The sequence below is a fragment of the Penicillium malachiteum genome, assembly GCF_028827825.1.
Source record: "Penicillium malachiteum strain IBT 17515 chromosome Unknown utg000002l:1.0-8849297.0:1.0-8852440.0, whole genome shotgun sequence".
NCBI lineage: Eukaryota > Fungi > Ascomycota > Eurotiomycetes > Eurotiales > Aspergillaceae > Penicillium > Penicillium malachiteum.
Genome location: NW_026643095.1, coordinates 1,856,349 through 1,877,896, shown reverse-complemented (window position 1 = coordinate 1,877,896; position 21,548 = coordinate 1,856,349). Strand labels below are relative to the sequence as shown.

The following is a 21,548-nucleotide window of genomic DNA, read 5'->3' as shown; positions in this document are numbered from 1 at the left end:
CAGCGTTAGTGTGGGATGCAAGGGCCTTGAGGTTGCGGGGGTTAGGTTTATCTACTCTATACAATTGTGGAGTGTGGGAGACAATGTTACTTCAAAAATTGCGGACAAGACATGCAGCGGCAAAATATGCATTCTATTATATGTCTCAAAGATATCTGTAAAAAAGATTTTGATGGCGAAATGATGCGGCCAAAATGTTCTTTGTATGTACAGAATGGGGGAAAGTCGTCACCCGCATTCCAAATCACCCGGGGGCACTGCTACAGCCTGGGAGAGAGATGCAGAGCTAAATAAAAAAGAAGAAACAAAGAAAGGAGAGTAAAATGGTGTCTTCCCACGAATTTCACAAAGTAAGAAGATACCGTCTCACTCTTAGTAGGCAGAGCTCGAGCCAGACTAATTGAAAGCCATCACGCCCTTATTTTGCTTCTTGCCAACGTCATAATTCTTCCACATTGCCACCGCTGGAATAAGCAAAACCAGTAGGCAGGTAGAAGCAATGCAGTTCATCTTTTGGGAGTATGACCAGGCATAAATGACCGCATCACGGAGTGGAGAGCCGAGGGGGTAGGTACTTTGAAGAGCAATGCCCCCGGTGTAGATCTGTGTCGCATTGGCCTTCAGATCGTCGGGCAGATGGTCTCTGAGAGCTTCCACGAAGACATTGTTGTAGATTGCCGCACAGACAGCATATCCAAGAGCTCCACCGAGGTTAGAAAACAGCCCAATCAGGGCCAGCATGATTGGAGTGCCCTCGCGACCACCGCTAGCCATCACAGCCATATCCTCACCGATCACCATGGTACCACCGGCAACAGCAATGAATATCTGAGACATAATCAAATACCCAATACCATGATCTCCTCCACGGAAGTATATCATCAATCCAGATCCGAGAATCATCAGCGGAGCACCGAAAAACAAGCAGATGTACTTAAATCGTCGACACCACCAGATCAGCAAACCGAGGATCGGAGACCAAGCGCAAGAACCGATGTTGTAGATCTGGTTAACATAGCCCGTCAAAGTTGAATTGAGATTCCAAGTAATCGAGACGAAGTTGAAAAAGTACTGATCCCATAGATAGAAACTGAAGTAAAGGATAGCGGAGCAAGCGCATGCGCCGATAATGGTAGGCTGTCGCAGAAGCTCGTAGCGAACAAAATGGGTACGAGCACCCCATCTCTCCCATGCTGCAAAAACGAATAACATGCAAACTCCGATGATCACCATTGCGATAAAGCTAGCACTTTTGTACTGCGTACGGCCATATTGAGCTAGGCTGAATGGTAAAAGAAACAGGACCCATGCGGACATGAGTAAGAACGCACCAATCACTAGATAATATTAGCTTGAATATAATTTCATAAGAGTTTTGGCTCTCACCATCGAATTCATGAATGTAGTGGATGATTGACTGGAGTGTTGTGCGTCCACTTGATCGACGATCCCAGACCCCCATTTTAATTGCTTTCCTCTCGTAGAACTTGAAAACGATTGCCAAGGGGCAAAATACAAACGGTTGAATTATGCAAAACATTCCATAACCCCATCGCCATCCCGAATTTTCACGGATCGATGTGGCAGCGAGGGGACCCGTGAATGCAGTGCATATGAATGGAGTTGAAGCAAATGCAAAGGCAAAGGCCCGAGATCGCATTCCAGATGTGTCGGCAACAAAGATATCCAAGATCAGATAGATGCAGTAGTATCCAATCCAGTAAAGCACATATCCGGCTGCAAATGCAGTGGCACCATTACTCGCTGCCAAAATTATCATGCCGATGACGTAAATCGTAGTGGAAAAAAGCAGGGCCTCGGCACGACCCCAAAGTTGTAAGGTCTTCGCCAATGGCAGTTTGAGAACTCCACCGATTATCGTCGCAAGAATGTATGAGGTAGAAACCTGAGGTGCCATTGAGAAATCCGAAAAAACATAGTTGATAAGATTGCTACCGATGGATGAGTGCAATGCCAGCATGAAAAAGCAAACCCATATCCTAATATGTCATCCGTTAGTAGTTGCAGCATGCACAAAGTTTGGTGATATTCAGACATACCAAGCGTAGATCATGAAGACAACTGGTCGACTCCAGACAAGAGCTGCTGCTTCAGCCTTTTGCTGGCCCAAAGCAGCTTGATCCGTTACATGGTTGGGGTTGAAATCGGCTTCTTTCTCGTCATCGTCAATACCGTTGATTCCGTAGGAAGAGCCCCCATTTTGATTTTCAGTACTCTCACTCTCTGCATTCAGAGAGCTTTCTTGGGTCATATCGGCAGATGTAGTATCCGCATGGGCATTCTTGCTCTCGTGGCCGGTGGTTTGAGGGTTGGTCAAGGTGCGTGTGAGCCTGCCATCTTCATCGCGACCACGAATGGCCTCAAAGACGCCCATTTTGGCGGGATCTAACTATGAGAGAAGTAAATCCACTTCGTGGTCAGTATCCAGAAAGATTCTTGGCGACGAGTCGGAGTGAGAAGGATGTTGGATGAGTTCGAGAGATAGATAAGACGGATTCAAAAACTGAGAAAAGGAGCGTAGGCGAGGGCACGTGGGAGCTACTACATGGCCTGCACTACACCCCGCCTGGACGGGTGAGCAGAGTAATAGTAGGTATCTGTTACTAGCTGATGAGTTAGTACAAGTCACAGATACGACGACGAGTTAACCCTGGATCAGATAAAGAGCGAGCGCCATCAGATAACATGCAATTGGCCAATCACATACCAATACTTGAGCCCCACTCAATCGGATAAGCAGAGACTTCGTTATCTGATTGGTCTATCAAAATGGCTAGTCCATGATAGGCTAGCGCTATAATATATCCAGGGTAAACCATTGTGACCCTGCCCAATGCGGCATTCCGTTTGCAGGGGATACTCAGGGCAGCCGAAAGTCTATGATGGTTGATGATGTTCCTTCAACATTTGAAGTCCTTTTTTAAGAATATAGACGGCACATTGTGCAGGTTCGTGATTCTCCGACCCCTGTCAAGTGGCAATGTTCAAAAGCGCGTCTTTTGTATATGCACGTGTCACCATAGTCAAGAAAACCCTAGTATACACTAATCTGTACTACTAGCATCAATCCTAACATTATTTAATTTTCCGACAGAAAGATTCGGAAGATTTCAAGCTCGAACATTATCCAACTTGGGAAGCCTTAATGAGTGTTAGTCGAATATGTACTCCGTAGGTACCGGTGGATCACTGACACTTGAGCCTGTCCATGGTGAGATACCCATTAGCAGATACTAGGTAGACACTACTAGGTACTACCTAGCCCTGAAGGTCTTTGTCCATTACATTTAATGCTAGATCCATACTACTACCTAATAGCATTCGAATAGCTGAGCCTTTACCATGATGAAAGACATCAATGAAGTAACAATTAAATATTTCGATCATCATCACGATGCATGCTCTGGAGGTAAATAGTACTACTAGAACGCTCAGTTTCTACTAGTAGTACCCATTTCCCATTTTCAAATCCATTTTTTTTTTTTAAAAAAAAAACAAAAAAACCTGGGCAGTCCAGCTACGGGACTCGGAATTCTATGAGTCTACTTACTGTTCCTCTATGTGGACTCGGAAGCTCTTCTAGCCTCCGCCGTGGCGCTAAATAGAGCTTGTGCTATCCGATAGGCATATCTCAGGTGGAGCATGGATCTCGGTCACTACGTCAACCCCGGATCCAGCCTGGCTTATACATGTATTAATACTCTTTCAAATGCTTATAGCAAATCGAATTTTGTCCCAAATAAGTAGATCGGGCTGATTTTCACCTAAACCCGAAAATTGTGATTAAGTAATACTATCGATGATCGGAACCCCGGCGCCCAGGCGGGCCACCTCGCACATTTCAGCCCCCAACCTAGAACGGCCCCCACTTGGGCAATTTGTTGACTAGGAGCTTGAACAGCAGATGATGAAAAAAAAATGGCTGATCCTTTGTTTCCTCCTTCACACTCACAGCTCTCATTATGCCGGAAAAGAGAACCCAGAACCCCTTTGAGGATCTTGATCACCAAGAGGCCTCTGGTCAACGAACCGCACCTCCTGATGAGGAACTTCCGCAATATACACCCCCTTCGGACGCCCGACATGCCCCTCTACAGGGTAAAATAAGAGAAACCCCAACGCCTGCCAGTGAAGCCTCTAGAGAACTCGAACCTAGCGGGCCTTCAGGGCATAATTCCCCTCAGCCTCCTAGTCAAGGAGGCTACTATCCACCGGTCGCATCCGGGAACCAATACCCCCCCGCAAGGTGCCCCCCCAGTATGGACAATATGGTCCCGCTCAGGGTGAACCTTACCCGCCGCAACAACAACCACAATATGGCTACCCACCACCCGGGCCCCAATACCCTCAGCAAGGTGCACCACAGTATGGTCAATATGGCCCCGCTCAGGGTGAACCTTACCCGCCGCAACAGGGTCCGCCGTATGGCTACCCACCCGGACCCGGAGGATATCCCCATCAGGATGGGATGCAACAATATGGCGGCTATCCTCCAGCTGGGCCAGGAGATATGTACCCACCACAAGGAGGAATGCCGGGTATGATGCCAGGTATGATGCCGGTAGATCCATCAATGTTGAACCCCAACCGTCCGGTCGCAATTCCCCAGGTCGGCATGGAGAAGGAGTCGCCGTTTTTGCGTGCTTACGCTCCATACCTGATGAAGTACCGTGTGCCCAAGGAAATGTTCCTAGCATTCCTCGATAAGCTCAACGCCGCGATGAAGAGCAGTCCGCCGATGCAAGTGCTTGACTTGACTGGCGGTGTTCTCCAGAGTGTACCTATCTTGTTTCCTCTCCACTGGCTGGGCTCTATAGTCAGCGGTGCCGCAAACAAGGGAAGCCAAGGGCTTACAAAAAGTCGCGCGGACTCCGTTGTTAAACAGGCGAATAAGGAAATGTTTGGTCCGCTCGGATTGAAGGTTGAAATTGCTCGCTTGAAGGCTCTTGCTCGGGTGGCCAAAATTCCTATCCTCGACTCCGACGGCAGAGTCAACACCAAGGCACCTGTCATTCAACAGCTCGGTGAATTCACTCTGCATGGAACAGAGGTTGAAGATGAGGCCAACTTCCAGCGACAGCGAGTCGAATTGTTCCGTCCCTGGATTGCTGATCTGGAGATTGATTCTGACAATCCTCTCAAGAAGAACAAGTCTAGATTGACAAGGTACAATAAGTCAGTGAAGAATTATTACGAAGGGGCCAGGGATTTAGCCAAGACTGACCCTGATCTCTACAAATCGCTCTGGCTTGTCATTCGAGAGATTGATTCTACAAACCCCAACTAGGTTGACCAGGGAGCTTTGAGCGATAACATGTTCTCCTGGTAAACTAGTGATGGGTTAACTAGACTGGGATATGAGTGCTGCCGAGAACCGATAATTATGCGAGCGACAGCGTAAGCTCTTGAGGAGTCAAGAACGTACAAATCACGATGATGACGGCGATGTTGGTTACTTGCAGATAATAAAATCATATAAACTAGATTACACAACATTTCATACATTAGATGAACATTCAAATGTTGATTCATTGACTGTTCAATGCAAAGAATACTATACCATCTCAAATCTAACACTGACCTTTCAGTCTATTCCTCAAAAGGTGGGAATTGACTCATTACCTCCTCAGCCTTATGACATTCATCTGTCAGAACCCGACGGCGCAATTCATCACGTATGTGAATCCCACACTCAAATGGCTGCGGCCGAATATTAAATCCTTGCGTATACGCAAATGTATCGTATTTCCTGTTCGAGCCATCCGTTTTTTGAACTGGAGTAAACCGAAAGGCCCACAATAGACGTGCCAGGGCAATGAACAGCGAGTTCTGAGCTAATCCAGCCCCAGGACAAATACGTCGTCCCCATCCAAAAGAGCTATGGCCCTCCTTTGCCGGATGCTGTTTTTCAGGTGAGAGTTCAAAAATATCCTCATTAGACAGCTTTGGCAAATAAGAGAGTTTATGTTGGTTGACACTTAAGAATCGCAGAGGGTTGAATCGATGCGGATTGGGATAGTACCTCGGGTTGAGATTTATCGCCCATGAATTGGAAAGGATAGTCGTACCGGCCGGTATGTTGTAGCCTTTGTAAGTGTCTGCGGCAGAGTTTGCATGTGGTGTGCCTCCAAGTACTGCGACAGGACGAATTCGGAGTGTTTCTTGACAGAGAGCTTTGAGATATGGCAGATTGACCTCATCATCAAATGTCGGGAGGCGTTCAGATCCAACAATATGATCTAGCTCCTTGTGTGCAATTTCTTGAACTTCTGAATTTGTAACAAGCATCAGAATCGCAGTACATAAGGTGCTAGCAGTTGTGTCGCTCCCAGCACCAAAAAGTGAAGCAGGTACGAAAGAAAAGTCTCTTTCACTCAATTGACCGAAGCTAGCTGGGTCCGCTTCTCGTGCAGTGAGAAGGAGCTTAGACAGTGAGTCCGGGACACTGGAGAGTGTTTTTGCTATACGAATGTCCTCTTTCACTGCGTTCAGGAGACGCATATTGACGGCGGCTTCTTCTTTTCCACGACGCTGAATCTCCGCTTTCCAAGGTGCAAAGATATTGGGCATGTATTTCATACATGGAAATGTTTCAGTGAGGTATCTGCCTGGAACATTTAAGGATGCGGAATATTGCATAAATTCCAGTCTTTGTCGAATGATATTAGAATCCATGGAGTCAATCCTGTGTCCGTATGCAATGCTAAATACAACGCTGGCCGCAAATCGATCGATGAGGCCTTCGTAAGAGCTGACATCGGTGAGAAGAGCACCACATAATCGATTAGCCTCAGCTTCCTGAACAGGCTTGTATAATTTGAGAGCAGAAGGATTCAGTGCTTGATGCAGCATTCTTCGTCGTATTTGCCACTCCTTGCCATATGGTTGGACTAGTATCCCGGCATTGTCCCAGTAGAGCTCACCCATGACTACAAAACGAGGTCGAGAGCTGAAGTTCTTACTTCGTTTTTCCAACAGCTCCATGGCAATCTTTGGGTCTGATATGATGATGGTTGGTCGACGCCCAATCCAAAGTGTGAAGATTGGACCGTAGGTGTGAGACCATTTTTCGAATTGGATCCACGGAGAAGACTTGGGTATGGTGTATTTGTTTCCGAGGAAGGGGAGAGGTGTTGGACCTGGTGGAAGACGCATCCAGAGAAAGCAGTCATGAAGCAAAATTAATGATAATGGGAAGATAAAAATGAAAATGCATGAATAATATGACCATTTTGGTTGCAGGTCTGGATGCTCCAAGCCTAGCGCTCCAGAGGCGCCCTCAAGAAGTCTCATTAGGAATGATGAACCTGCCATATTGTGGATTTGAGTGCCGAGTATTGCTTTAGTTGATCTTAATCATCTTCGTGCCTGTTCAAGTTCCAAGGTTCAGTTGATGTTTTATTCTAACCTTCTGAGACTGTCCTTTTACCAAGGCTATCGGCACTGGCAGCAAACAAGGCCCCACAACTCCACATTTTAGAGGATTTGACTCTTTTGCGGGGAAATCTACTTCGGATGAATTTCGGCATTCAAAAATCATCTCGAAATGCCGCGACCAAGAAGCTTGATGACATTTGTGCCTAGTCTTATATATGGTCTGTCTCGCACGGAAGAAATTTGAAAGCACTAAAATGGACTCGCGCCGAAAGTCCGGAATAACTGCTTGACATACACTGAGCTGCCATTACTGACGCAAGCGAGAAATAAAATTCGGTTTATACCATTTCGACCTCTTCCTCTTCGGAACAAAAACCGGATTCCCATTGACAATGAACCCATGACGAGACCGTCCGACATGCTCTAAGAGCTCATCCCTATCCTCAAAATCCTGCCAACATACTTGACAGACTGGCCCAAATTCCTGTTCTCCATCTGAGTCTTCGAAGTGCTCGAAGGGCTTAAAACTTGTGTCAGGTTTCTCCGTGATGGGAGAATCAATTTCGTCGTAGTTCTCTTCATTATGATGCGATGCCGGGGATGCCACATTTCCATTCAAACTGCCCACCTCGCACTTACAGCTTAATGCGTCGTTATCAGGCTCGTCATCAGGCTCGTTATCGGATGAATCATATTCTTCCTCTGAGTCATATTCCCCTGCTTCACTCATATCGTGATTGAACTGGTCAAGTTGCATTTGTTGATGTTCAATCTGATTGTATAGTTCTCTAAGCTGCCGCTTCAACTTGTCGACATTTTGATCACGCTGGTCTTCGATCATATCTCGGTGTTGACTTCGTCGTTGTTCCATCATTCGATTCATTTCTTCGCTCATTTCCTCCCGATGCTTGGCAAATTCGCTTTGTTGTTTTAGGATTTGCTCCTCTAGTTCCTGAATTTTCCACTCGTGAATCCTCTCCATGCTGATCTTCAGCTCCTGGATCTCTAAGTCTCTCTTTTGGAGCTCCTTAGCCTGTCTATCTTGATCCTTTTGGAGGAGATCGCGGATTTCCTGATCCTTTTCCTCTCGAATCTCCCGTGCTGTGTTATTCAACTCTTGTTGCATTTTGTCTCTTTCCTTCTGCAACTCACTCTGGAGTTCTTGGCCGGCAGATGTCTGGTCCAGATCTTTGCCTGAATCAACCATTTCGGTTTGAATTGCCAATTTTATCTCATTTGGTGGCTCATTTGTCGCATCAATCGGGATGAAATTCTTTATGGCAGCCATAGCAGAGTCTTCGGTATTCAAATGTCTCTGAACGCGGGCACCCTGCTTGACAAAATATCCCCAAAACTCGTCCTTGTCCTCCAAGGCCTTTTCTCGGGCATCACCTTCAGTCGGATCGACCTTTTCCCAAAAGGTGCTGAGGAATATCACGTTCTTGATCCCGTCGGGACCACACAGCTTCTTGAACATGATAAGATTTCGGTAGGCACATCCACCAATTCGGTTATCAGAGATGCGATGCAGGTATAAAATACCGCCCAAGCGAATGCTCTCTTTGTAGGTCTTTGTCAACCAGGCGGCGATGTCTTTGAGGATGTCTGTATCTTTGCGATTTGTGTCATCGAAGCCAGGAGTATCCACAAGATAGACATTGATGTGAGATTCAAGATTTTTGCACAGGTATACCTGAACCTCTTGTGTGCCTGTATTCAAAAATCAGGATTTCTCTATTTTGTACAATCACCCTAATTGAAGCCAAACTTACAAGATTGCAGAGCTCCTGGATCACTTATGGCAACCTTGGTATCTGTGCAATGCGATATGAAGGTGCTCTTCCCAGCTCCTGTCATTCCCATCACTGCGATGTATAATGCCCGTTCATTATCTCGACTTGGCTCACTAGAGCCTTCGCCATGAACAGCGGTCTGAGAAACATGAGGCGTCATCATGATATTTGCGAATTTTAATTTGAGATAAGAGACAAGTAAGAGACAAGTAAGAGACAAGTAAGAGACAAGTAAGAGACAAGTAAGAGACAAGTAAGAGACAAGTAAGAGACAAGTAAGAGATAAGTAAGTGATAATTGCTTCATATATGATGCCTGGAAGTTAGGTTAGAATGGATTTAAGATAAATATAGACCGACTAAGGCCTATTTGTAAGTATTATCAGAGCTTCGGAGGGGAATTTTGCTTGATTCCAGTTTTGTTGATATGCCCCCTAGTACCTGGGCAGTGCATCAAATGCTACATCTATGATGTTCTCATTCGAATGGGACAAGCTATCCTTGAGCGGGTCAAATTTCAAGTGCTTAATGTTAACATTTGAAGTCTCACGTCAGATGGACTTTCCTAATTCAACTTATTCCAATGTTGATCAATATATCGGTGTCCCTCTGGCGCACTATTCCTCAGTCTCGTTGGTGGCTATCATCACGCCCCTTTTCTCATTTAGAGTGCTTTTCAGCCCAATCTGCATATTGATACTATTTGAAGTGTCATACCATAGACTAGAATAGTTGACCTATCAGAATGCATCTATCGCCGCAGTGTGGCTGCAGCTATGGCGGGTCCCGGGCCTCGGCCCCCTCTGACCTAGGCTTTCCCCATCATGCAAGGCCCACACAGAGCACCCGTGTGATCAACAACGAGATATTACCGTGAACTGAAGAAAATCGCCAACTCGGCGTACTTTGAAGCCCTATTGGTGGTTCTAAGGCTTCGCCCCATTTCTCAACTTTAGCGCGCTTTTCCGTTTCATCAGCACACTCTCGTTTCTGGAACGTTCGTCAGATATTTGGCCTGCTACGAGTTTTTGCCCCTTCCTCTTGGGCTTGGGTGCTAGAATGCACTTGTTGTGGCTGCGGCTGCCGCGGGACCCCTTCCCCAAGTCATCGCTCGAGCCACAGCCCTTATGATCTATTTTTTGCTCGTCTTGTGTGAGGCCAAAGCACACCACCATGATGACCACAGCCGAGTGTATGCGCTATCTGCGGAGAGACAGAGTACTGGTCTGCTGTGGATATACATATACTATGATGAGCCCTGTGCCGAACAAACACCCGAAGACTTTCAAGTTCTTGGGATGATCACGGCTCTGACTCATTCAAGTTTTATATTTTCATTCGATCTCATTCAAGTTCGAGTTTATCATTGGCACACCGTCAAGATTACTTCAACATTGAAGTTTCCAGCTTAAGATGGATGATATAAATCAAGAAATGACACAGTACGCTATCTACCTCCAGGGTTACCTACTTTCTCTGTTTTCTTTGCTAATATTTTGTAGAATTCCCGATGTCTCGGAGGCTGTTGCGATACTTGTGATGGGTGTCACCGGTGTCGGGAAAAGCAGATTCATATCGAAGCTCACAGGAAGTGATGCAGGTATTGGCGATGGCTTGACATCGTGTGAGTACAGCGCGAACCTTGGAAGCTCCGAGTCCATTGTTGACCATCCATTTCGAATGGAATCCCTAACGCATAGTTTAGATACAAAGGGTGTTGAGTTCCACAGTATGATGATCAAAAACAAACTTGTGTATTTGGTCGATACGCCCGGCTTCAATGACACTTATCGTTCGGATTTTGAGATCTTTTCCGAAATTGCTTTTATTTTATCGCAAATCCATCGACAAGGAATGAAGACGGCAGGTATTCTATATTTACATCGTATCTCCGACAACAGGGTTTCAGGATCAACTCTGAGAAACTTAAATCTTTTGGAATCGATGTGTGGTTTGGATGCTGCTCCACGGATGTTTCTAGTCACCACCATGTGGGACTCAACAAAGGAGGAGACCTACGAGGCAACACTTCGAGAGTTGAGCCTGTTGAGTACAAGGCAGTTTTGGGGACGGTTCTCTGAAAAAGGCAGCCAAGCAAAGCGATGGCGTGGTAATGAGGGGTCTGCTCTATCAATTGTCGATGAATTGATTTCCTCAGGGGAGGAGGGAGATTTCAGTCCCTTTATAATTCAAGGTGAACTCATTGACGAAGAAAGACCCCTCAAAGAGACAACCGCTGGACTTGAACTTATGTCGGAGTATAAAGCTGCTGAGAATAAATTGTTGGAAGAAATACACTCACTTGAGTCGAACGAGTCAAACTCTCAGCCTGACGCCAACAGCAGTCTTCTGGAGCTTAGAGAGGGGATCAGGAGAATGAGAGATGCGCAGCAAAATCTGAAAGTATCCACTCGCCGCCTATTTGCTGAGAAGGAGAATTCTTATAGGCAAGTGCTTTCAATAATGAGTGATGAGAGACGGAAGCTTTCTGTTGAGCTCCGAGAACAAAAGAGAAGATACCAGAGATTGCAAGAGGAGATGAGAAGCGATGATGAGCTACGTGCCGAGCATGACCTTTTTTGGAGGCGGAGAAGAGCAGAGCTTGAGCATGAGGCGCGATGCGGCCGTGGCAGGAGAGACAGCATCGAAAAGGAATGCCAAAGAATCACAGAGAAAGAATTGCTCTTCAATGAGCAGCTGAGTGAATTCCAGTCTGAACACGAGAACGATGTGTCAGAGGTGTCGTATATCGTGGAGAAAACGAGAAAAAGAGACGTGGTGAAACGAAATCTGCTCCAATTCTTCGGTGTTTTAGCTGGAGTTAGCCTCACCACTGCTGGCTCTGTGACGGGGCTAATTCCTCTGGCTGGAGCTGGGATTGGATTGACACTTAGTAGTGCCAGTATGATAAATCTGTCCCGGAAGGCCGAATATCAAGGGCCATATGGGAATCATCATGCCTCGTTCGTATCTAGCACTTCTACGGCGGCTTTGGCCGGAGCTCAACTTTCAAGTCTTTTTTGAAAGCCAATACTAGTTAGTATGGAAAGGTTCATGTCTACTAAGATTATGCTATTGTTCATTCCACATTCCACATGTCATTTTCCTATCACTTCCTTTCAGATCATGAAGTCCATGGGTAGGGGTGATTGTCCTAGCTAGTGGTATGCTAGTACCAGTTGACCAATTGAAGTCTACCACTAATAGGTTTTAGTCCTAGGACTAGTATACAATTGATAGCTACTAGTATAGCCATTTTGACTTTGACGATAGCGTTCGACTTTCGAGTCTTTTCTTTCTGACTACTCCGAGGTTTCATAATAGAATTAGCTGGCATCTTGTCCTTGTTTCTCTACCTTTAGATCGCCCATTGACCTTCAGCCACGGGTTCTTACACATTTGATAGCCGAGGTAGCCCCTGGAAGTGTTGATCACCTTTTCCAAGGTTCGAAGGGCCAGGGGTTGAAAAGTGGGTTACTAAGCACAGGGCCCGGTGCAGATCGTTCCCCCACAGCAGAGGCTGGGGAAGTATCAAATGAGTTTTATCCTTCTCCTGAGGCTAAGGCCATGACACGGGCATTCTGCGTGCGCTATTAAAACGTGGAATACCATATTTGTGTGTTGCGGGATGAATTTCGGATCATGATGCCATCGCGCCGGAGCCACACCAAGTCCCGCAAGGGCTGCCTTGAGTGCAAGAGAAGGCATGTTAAGGTGAGCGCACATGCAGGCAATGTTTACGCTTCAAAGGACAAGAAATAAAGAACACCACGTTTATCAATTTTGCTGGAGCTAAGCGATTCTCTCCATGGCTATAAAATTGACATGCCCCGAGTGACAGCTGACACAATTCACAGTGCGATGAGGAGCTCCCCAAATGCACTCTGTGCAAAAGGCGCAAACTAGAATGCAGCTACCCACCTGATCCCGACAATCCAGACTCGCCCAGTACAATGGACGGCTCCAAGGCTGGGGCACGCACCCCAGGGAGCGACCGGTCAATGCCAACCCGCATGGTGGAAATGCGGCTTTGGCATCAATTCTTGACATCGACTTATCTCACCTTGTCCCGAGATGGGCTATCTGCATACCATCTCTCTATAACTATTCCTCAGATGGCAATCGCACATCCTTACTTACTGGAAAGTATCCTGGCATTGACAGCGCTTCATCTGGCCTCGGTTGAAACTGGTAACTGCCAGACCTGGTTAGAAGCAGCGATGCGGTACCAAAGCCAGGCTTGCGCTGGGTTGAGTAAAGTCATCCCAGAGATCACACAAGACCAGTATGGTCCTGCTTTTGTGGCATCCGTATTCATCATGCTATACGCTCAAGGGTTCCCCGTGATATCTCCCGATAGTTCCGCTGTGGATGGTCTTGAGAAAGTGATGGAAGTTCGGAGATTGATATCAGGATGTGCCATGTTGTTTGAAAAGATTACGGAGCTCGGCATTGAGGGCGAGCTTGAGGGCTGGCTTTCCTCGCCTGATACAGAAGAAATTCTTGAATCAAGACCACAAAATGGGTAACATGAGACTCTAGGGCATCCAATACTCAATGAAAAGACTAACAATTGCTTAGATATGCACCGGTCGAGGACACTGAAAAGCTATTCGATTTACACAAGTAAGTTCCACTTGAAGCGACCGGCAGAGATAATTGTGTCTAATCGAAGTAGAAAAATCATGAGCTCTCTCGATCAACTGGGATCAACTATTGAAGCCGATACGTCGCCAAACCGAACAATGTTCAAGTCTACTTGGCAATTTTTGCATCAAGCGATCGTACCTTGGCCGAAGATTGGCGGGCATGGTGGAGTTATCGCATGGCCACTTTTCATCAGCGATAGATTTATCTCATTGGTACGAGGTGGCGACTGGCTAGCTCGTATTCTATTCTTGCATTATGCCAGCGCCATGCGTCTCATGTGTAATAGATGGTATGTTCGAGATTGGGGCCGGCGACTCGTCCTTGCAATTATACAACCACTGGAAGAGATACCTGCCATGTGGATAGATACTATCTCCTGGATGAAAGGGGATACTGACACCAAACAGACGGCCCTACCTGTTAGGTAACATGTATATCAAAATATATTAATGCAAAATTTTGAAGCCATTATCAATGAGCTGATACATTACCTTGCATACTGTTTACCTGCCAGGGGTGGTCACGAGACAAACAATGATCTTGATTATAGGACGAAAGATCTTTGTGCACTCTAGATGGTATAAATATTGTTTTATATCTCAAAATAATCATTGCTTTTACCGCTATCGGTAGATTGTAGCTATGCCCAGAAGAAATAACCTAGCAAAATCGGAATTTAAAGTGCAAAGAATGCACATGTGAGGGAGATTTGATGTGCGTGATAAGGGATGCAACAGTGCTCAAATGTGACCAGTGAGACACGACTCCAATCCGTGGACACCGATAAAGCTTACCAATACGGTGATCAGTTCCCGATATCGCGCCATAGAATCAAGTTCAGGAACATAATTCGTGGTGGGTACTGATTTGCAAAGAGTTTATCCCTCGTGACCATGACAGATCCGAGTCCCTTTAATAATCCCCTTCCCGATCGAAACTTGATAAACTGATCGATTTGGGACCTAAATACGATGCGCGAAGAGAAGACTGGATATACTACTGGGCTTGATGCCAGTGCGGAGAAGCAGGTAACCACTCCCTTCAAACGTTGTTATCTTGTCCCGCACACCGCCACATAGTCTAATCAGTGTGCATTCAAAGTTGAAGTTGCCCCTGCAGATAAGTTTTGATACAGAGAGGAATGCTCTCCAACATGATTATTCTTGGCGGGACAAGATTGTGAAACCCTATCGACGGATTAGCCTTGGACTTTTTGGCTTGTTATTGGCATTGCTTTTGGTGATACAGCTACGTAAAGTCATAAACACACCACAAAAGTCGGTTTTATTGAAATATGAAGATGGTTCTGGGTTATATCGGAATATTGGACCAGGAAAGCTGGGAGCTGTTGCGAGTGAGAGTGCTATTTGTTCTCAACATGGTATAGATATGCTCAAGATGGGCGGCAATGCTGCTGATGCTGTAAGTACTTCGAGCATTTTCCATCACAACAGACACTCGATGATCCATATGTCCTGCTGGTTTTTTTCTCTCATCCCAAAATCCTAACCCATGTTTATAGCTTGTTGCTACTCAGCTCTGCGCTGGGGTGATTGGTGAGCTGGCATCCGAATATCCCTTCAGTGAAAATGATATCATACTAATTATGAGCTGCAGGAATGTATCATAGCGGCATTGGAGGAGGAAGCTTTATGATAGTCAGGGCTCCAGATGGATCCTATGAGTTTATAGACTCGAGAGAGACCGCCCCAGCAGCGGCCTTTGAAGACATGTTTAAGAATGACTCGGATGCCGCAGTCTATGGAGGCTTGGCAAGGTAGGTCGACTTATTTTTTCTTGTACGAGCTCTATTGACAAGCTCGATCCAGCGGCGTGCCTGGCGAAATACGTGGATTGGACTATCTGCATAAAAAGTATGGCTCACTCCCATGGTCAACAGTCCTCCAACCTGCCATCCGTGTTGCTCGCGAGGGCTTCCCAGTTGGTAAAGACTTGGTTAGATATATGAATGCTGCTGTTCAAATTGGCTCGGGAGAGGACTTCCTGTCAAAAGATCCAGATTTCGCCGTAGATTTTGCGCCCAACGGGACTCGACTGGGATTAGGAGATACCATTACTCGAAAGCGACTAGCAGATACTTTTGAAACGATTGCAGAACAAGGTCCGGATGCTTTCTACTCTGGTCCAATTGCTGAGACAATGATCAATGCAGTGCAAAGGGCAAATGGAACAATGGTATTGGAAGATCTGGCAAACTATAAGATCGCTGTCCGAAACACATCAAAGATTAATTATCGTGGATATACAGTGACAGGCGCAACAGCACCCTCGAGTGGTAGTGTTGTATTGAGCATTCTGAAGATTTTGGAGACATACCCGGATTTCTTCAGTTCTGAGAACTCTGTGAACCTTAGTACACATCGCATGGATGAGGCGATTCGATTCGGATATGGTCAGGTGAGTTTATCGACGAGGGAATCTGGAATTTCATCTATTGACCAAGTTGATAGCGCACTGAACTGGGTGACCCGGACTTCGTCCCGGGATGGCAGATTACGAACGCGATTTACTGAAACAATCGACTGTTGATGCGATTCGACAAAAAATATCTGACGCTCACACATTAGACGTGTCCGCATATGACCCATCTGGCACCGAGAGTTTAGACACGTGAGTCTCCGAAATATGATCCCTCGAATACAATAGACTCATACATTCCAGTCCAGGTACATCTCACATCGTCTCAGCCGACCACTCTGGGCTTGCCATCTCTTCAATAAGCACCATAAATTTACTCTTCGGAAGTCATGTTATGGTCCCAGAGACAGGCATCATTATGAACAATGAAATGGATGGTAAGTGAGATAGTTCAAAGCCATATTCGGAGCAGGCTCTGATATGTTTCCAGATTTTTCGATCCCGGGCTCATCCAATTCATTTGGCTATGTCCCCTCTGAGAGCAACTTCATTCGACCAGGGAAGCGACCTATGTCATCTATGACACCTGTGATTGTCACTCGACCTGATGGGAAGGTCTTTTTGATAGCTGGCAGTGCGGGCGGAAGTCGGATCATCACAGCAACCCTCCAAAGTGTTATCAACTCGATCGATCGTGGCCTAGCGGCAGCTGAGGCTTTAGCAGAGCCTCGCCTACACGATCAACTCATTCCTAATCAGGTGACATTCGAATATAGCTTTGATAACTCAACTGTTTCATTCATGGAAGAGCGGGGCCACAATGTCACTTGGATTGCAACAGCCCAGAGCAGTGCTCAGCTCATTCGAGTCCTTCCCAATGGTACATTTGATGCTGCTGGTGAGCCTCGCCAGTTGAATGCGGCTGGATATTCTATATAGATTGAATCGAATCTTGAAATTTTAGAATTTGAAGGTGTTCACCTGGGCAATGGAAGAAGTTAGTACAGGGATGTAATCCGCGATAAGATAGATCCAGTCGATCTATCACAACTGATGGTCCGTGCACGATGTGGAATTGGAACTCCGCGTTTTTTCAAATATTTTTAGACACACCCCTATTGCTATTGCTGTTGTTTGCAAATTAGGACAACTGTGGTCCTTGAATTTAGCCCTTTGCACTCCTAGCCCTCGTTTACCTCGAAATTTCATTCAACGCTGTTGCTACCTAAATCCACTCCGCATTTACTCTCACCCTCCCCCACGCGCCTTAACCACCCGCGTCTCTACCATGTCAAGGTGACTGTGCTTGCTGAGGGAGTTACAATGGACTCCACGGATAAAGTTGCGGTGGTTGTTCCACCTCCAAGCCAGGACCCTTCTACATACAAGCCATTCCCCGAAGAGGTCGAACGCATCGTCGATGAGATATTGTCAGAAGAAGCAAGCCTAGAGTCCTCCAGAGATGATGATTGGAACTTGACTAGTACTTCCGTCAGCGGCGAAAGTTCCTCGGGGCTACTCTCTTCTGCCATTGCAGGTTCAAGTTCACAGAAAGGAAAAACTCCTCCCAGGCCATTCTACTCTACGACTACGTCTACATCGAAGACCCGAAAACAAACCAACCCATCCTCGCAGCGACGTTCACGAGCAGCCAGAAGAACTATAACGGTGGTAAATATGGCTAGTGATAGTGAAGATGAGGATGTCTCCAGCAAGGGCGGTGATGATCCAGCGGAGGAAAACGACGTAACTAGCGTTATGGAGTACAACAATGACTATGTCGACTCGAATGCCGCAAGCCTGGCCAACGTTCCTACTCTGCCAACCCCGATACAGCCAGAAGTTTCGGAGAAACAGGATGACCAGATGAGCATTATTGATGGTGACGGTGCCGAAGAGCATGTTATATTTTCATCAGTGAGCGAACCAGCGCAATTGGAACTTCTTACCTTCATTGGTGGTCACCAGTTCATGCTGGAATCGGTTCAACCAGTGAGGAAATCTGCTAGACTTCAGTTCACCAGAGAAGTTCGAGATAAAGCACTGTCCGCTGGGATGCCTGATGAAGCGATATATGGCTTGATACACTACGTGCGCCGGCTCTACCTGGAATTCGCTGGCGTTGAGGCCGAGAAGCTCATTGACTTCGCGGACGATATCCCCTTTGGATTAGAAATTGACGATGAAGTCGAAGCTGGATCTTCAAAGGGAAAACGCAAGAGGAGCCCGAAGAGCCTGGAAAAATGCGAGGAGAAGGTCAAAAAGCGAAAGAAGAGCAAGAAACGGATCTCGAAGGAGTTGGATGTTTCCTCGCAGCCCTTGGTCGAAGCTGAGACGCACAACGAAGAACTGAGCACGGAGATCGTCCTACATAGCCCGGTCAAGACAGAGCAAAGTGTTGCAAATCAGCTGCCACGGAATGACGAGGAATCTGATGAGGGGCAGGTCATGATTCCTGAATCGCCCGTACCTGCTTCGACCGCACCGCTCCGAGAAGATCATACAAACAACGACGCCCCGGACATAATTGACTTGACTTTGTCAGACAATGAAAAGCCTGACACGTCTGATTCCCATGATCGATGCAGTACCTGTTATGGCACCTCGCCAGAGCCTGATTGGTTAGATGATCATATGGAAATTGATGCAACAGCAGCCGAAGAAAAAGGCAAAGATGAGGATACTCGTGATGCGAATGACGAGGGTCCGGACGTTTCTCAACAACATGATTCTCAACATGTCTCTGAAAATGAGGAAATCCCTGAAGCATCTTCCGCCTCTCCACTCCAGTTGAGCGTTGAAACAAGCAGAAGGCCTATACCAGAGCGAGAATCAGAGGTGTTGCAGTCTATATCCGGGGTTGAGCCTGCGCAGATACCTTCACCGGAGCCTGCTGAACAGAAGTGTTCTTCCAACGAGGCTCAGCCCAAGGCCGGTTCACCTCAAGCCCACGAGGTTGAGCTTCAACTGAGTTCTGATCCTCTGCCGGAGACTGTTAGAAATAATGAAAGCCCTTCGAAGACAGCCCAGGCTAAGCCTAGTTCATCTCAACCTCCTCCAAGATCCAGCCCTAGCCTTGAGCCCGTTCAAACTACCCAACCGGAGCCCACTACAAAAAACCAGAAGCGCCGTTCAAAGGAAGTTCAACCTAAGGCTTCCTCATCTCAACTTCCCAATCTCGAACCAACACAGCATTCTCACCCCGAGAACTCAGCCCAGGCTGAACCTAGTTCGCCTCAACCGCCTCCAAGACCCAGCTCTAGCCTTGAGCCAGTTCAAAGTGCCCAGTCTGAGCTCACTACGAAAAATCAGAAGCCCCACGCTGAGGCTTCCTCATCTCGGCTTCCAAATATTGAACCAACACATAATACTCAGCCTGACTTCACCCAGAAGGGGTTGAATTCACCTTTGCAGGATCCGTCGCCACCCCCTCATACCGATCCTCAATGGGATGCAGTGTCCGCAAGTGGCTCTTCGCGGGGTTCAACAGCTCCTGACAAGAAAAAAGCGAAGAATCAGCGCAGGCGAAGTAATAGAAGGCGCAATCGGGTCAAACGAAAATCTGAAGTTGCTTTTGAACCAACTGAGAGATCAGGAACACCTCCGCAATCTCCTACTGGCGCTGAACTACCAGCTACTCCGGTTTCCCAGCCCTCCAAAACAAACAATCGACATTATCTTCATGAGGCTTTATCCCCAGACCCAAAAGAATGGGACGTGGATTTTTGATAACCAGTGATTCGCCAGGGGCGACCCCCCAGTGATGAGGTGATGTCAAAATACTTCAAATTAGTGCCTCCTGCCAACAATCCCCCGGACTCCCAACCTGTACCCCTTTCCTTGGATGACGTCTCTACTTCTCAGAAAATCTCCAAAAATACTGAAAATTTCGGTTTACCTCTTTACTGTCTGTCCTCAGATTCAGACTCATCACTGAGTGATGTTCCTAGTGACTTTGAACTAGAATACACAAGATCTGTGTCGCTCCCAAGCGGTGAAAACACTCCATCTTGTGGTACCCCAGTCAAAAACACTATCACTTCCACGTCGAAGGGCTCTAGATCAACTCGCCCAAAATTGCCTAAAACATCACGATACTTCGTTCAGGAACCTCGGGAGCCTCCTTCATGTCTCCCATTTGCTTCCATCAATGCGCCAGCGTTTGGTCTTATCCAGGAGCAGCTTGCTCACGACCCGTTTAAGCTCCTTATTGCAACCATTTTCTTGAACAGAACTCGTGGCGGAGTGGCGCTACCGGTGTTATTTCAAGTTTTTGACCGGTATCCCACTATTGATGCCATGGCCACGGCAGACGAAGAGGAATTTGTCGCAATGATTCATTGCCTGGGATTTCAAAACCAGCGTGCCCAAAAGTGCATCTTGTTGGCACAAACCTGGCTAACCAATCCACCAATGAAAAACAAACGTTATCGGAAGATGCATTACCCCAACAAGTTGGACGGCCGGGATCTTCGTCCAGATGAGTGTGTTGATGATGAAGACCCGCGCTCGGCATGGGAAATTGCACACTTATCTGGAGTTGGTGCCTACTCCCTCGACAGTTGGCGTATTTTCTGTCGTGATGAACTGCGTGGTTTGGCTACCGACTGGAAAGGTGCCGGACCGACTAGCCCAGGGTTTGTTCCCGAATGGAAATCGGTTCTCCCGTACGATAAAGAGCTCCGTGCTTATCTTACGTGGATGTGGTTGAAGGAAGGTTGGGAATGGGATCGTCATACGGGAGATCTCAACCCAGCCAGTGAGGAATTGCTCAACGCCGCCCAAGTAGGAGGAGTGGCCCATGAAGAGAATGGGAATTGGGTACTGGAAACATCCCCTGTCAAAGTGGCCAACGGCTTACATGGAGACGATTGAATATTTACCTGGACTCCCTATGCTTATTGGATTTTCTATTCTTGTTGCACCATGATACCCCATAGATCCGAGCATTGTTAAATGGACACCCTCTGACAAATTAGGCTTAGCCTGTACACATCCATACCTACATGCATGCATCAAGGCCCCTCGGTAGTCAATCAGCTACAAAATGTACCTGTATTATAAACGAGGTTTCTAAGGCTACTACTTAAAAGGACAAGCACTTGAGTGGAGTAGTAGGTCCTGAGGTAGGTACCCACTGGCATAATGTACTTATAGTAAACACAGGTGCATAAGAGGATGGACAACCGGGCTCTGATAGAGAAAGGGAAAGGTATAACTTCCAAGGTGATAGAGCAGCTAGCCTACCCCTTTAGATACGCCTCTCTGTATCATCTAGATACTCGTGTAGGTACCTATAGATACCACTGGCATACATGGAGGAGTAGGT

The 21,548-nt window shown here is 46.8% G+C and overlaps 7 protein-coding genes across 7 annotated transcripts; 4 read left to right on the top strand and 3 right to left on the bottom strand.

The window, feature by feature from the left end:
* Nucleotides 1-396: 396 nt before the first annotated feature.
* sit2 (putative siderochrome-iron transporter) lies at nt 397-2,395 on the bottom strand (the record flags this gene model as incomplete). Its single annotated transcript, XM_057087186.1, has 3 exons — nt 397-1,282; nt 1,332-2,000; nt 2,061-2,395. 3 exons carry the CDS (start codon nt 2,393-2,395, stop codon nt 397-399), a joined length of 1,890 nt encoding a protein of 629 aa, XP_056947015.1.
* A 1,588-nt stretch (nt 2,396-3,983) lies between these two features.
* N7483_003748 (uncharacterized protein) lies at nt 3,984-5,308 on the top strand (the record flags this gene model as incomplete). Its single annotated transcript, XM_057087185.1, has 2 exons — nt 3,984-4,235; nt 4,304-5,308. 2 exons carry the CDS (start codon nt 3,984-3,986, stop codon nt 5,306-5,308), a joined length of 1,257 nt encoding a protein of 418 aa, XP_056947014.1.
* Nucleotides 5,309-5,610: 302 nt separating this feature from the next.
* Nucleotides 5,611-7,176, bottom strand: N7483_003747 (cytochrome P450; the record flags this gene model as incomplete). The annotated part of the gene is made up of 1 exon (XM_057087184.1): nt 5,611-7,176. One exon carries the CDS (start codon nt 7,174-7,176, stop codon nt 5,611-5,613), a length of 1,566 nt encoding a protein of 521 aa, XP_056947013.1.
* A 529-nt stretch (nt 7,177-7,705) lies between these two features.
* On the bottom strand, nt 7,706-9,351 carry N7483_003746 (uncharacterized protein; the record flags this gene model as incomplete). Its single annotated transcript, XM_057087183.1, has 2 exons — nt 7,706-9,108; nt 9,171-9,351. The coding sequence occupies 2 exons, from the start codon at nt 9,349-9,351 to the stop codon at nt 7,706-7,708; spliced, it is 1,584 nt and encodes a 527-aa protein (XP_056947012.1).
* Nucleotides 9,352-10,624: 1,273 nt separating this feature from the next.
* Nucleotides 10,625-12,214, top strand: N7483_003745 (uncharacterized protein; the record flags this gene model as incomplete). Its single annotated transcript, XM_057087182.1, has 2 exons — nt 10,625-10,632; nt 10,693-12,214. The coding sequence occupies 2 exons, from the start codon at nt 10,625-10,627 to the stop codon at nt 12,212-12,214; spliced, it is 1,530 nt and encodes a 509-aa protein (XP_056947011.1).
* A 621-nt stretch (nt 12,215-12,835) lies between these two features.
* On the top strand, nt 12,836-14,268 carry N7483_003744 (uncharacterized protein; the record flags this gene model as incomplete). The annotated part of the gene is made up of 4 exons (XM_057087181.1): nt 12,836-12,904; nt 13,048-13,715; nt 13,772-13,816; nt 13,869-14,268. The coding sequence occupies 4 exons, from the start codon at nt 12,836-12,838 to the stop codon at nt 14,266-14,268; spliced, it is 1,182 nt and encodes a 393-aa protein (XP_056947010.1).
* Nucleotides 14,269-15,229: 961 nt separating this feature from the next.
* On the top strand, nt 15,230-21,094 carry N7483_003743 (DNA glycosylase; the record flags this gene model as incomplete). The annotated part of the gene is made up of 10 exons (XM_057087180.1): nt 15,230-15,262; nt 15,363-15,396; nt 15,458-15,617; nt 15,670-16,258; nt 16,312-16,324; nt 16,429-16,471; nt 16,523-16,656; nt 16,710-17,117; nt 17,562-19,861; nt 19,967-21,094. 10 exons carry the CDS (start codon nt 15,230-15,232, stop codon nt 21,092-21,094), a joined length of 4,842 nt encoding a protein of 1,613 aa, XP_056947009.1.
* Nucleotides 21,095-21,548: the final 454 nt, after the last annotated feature.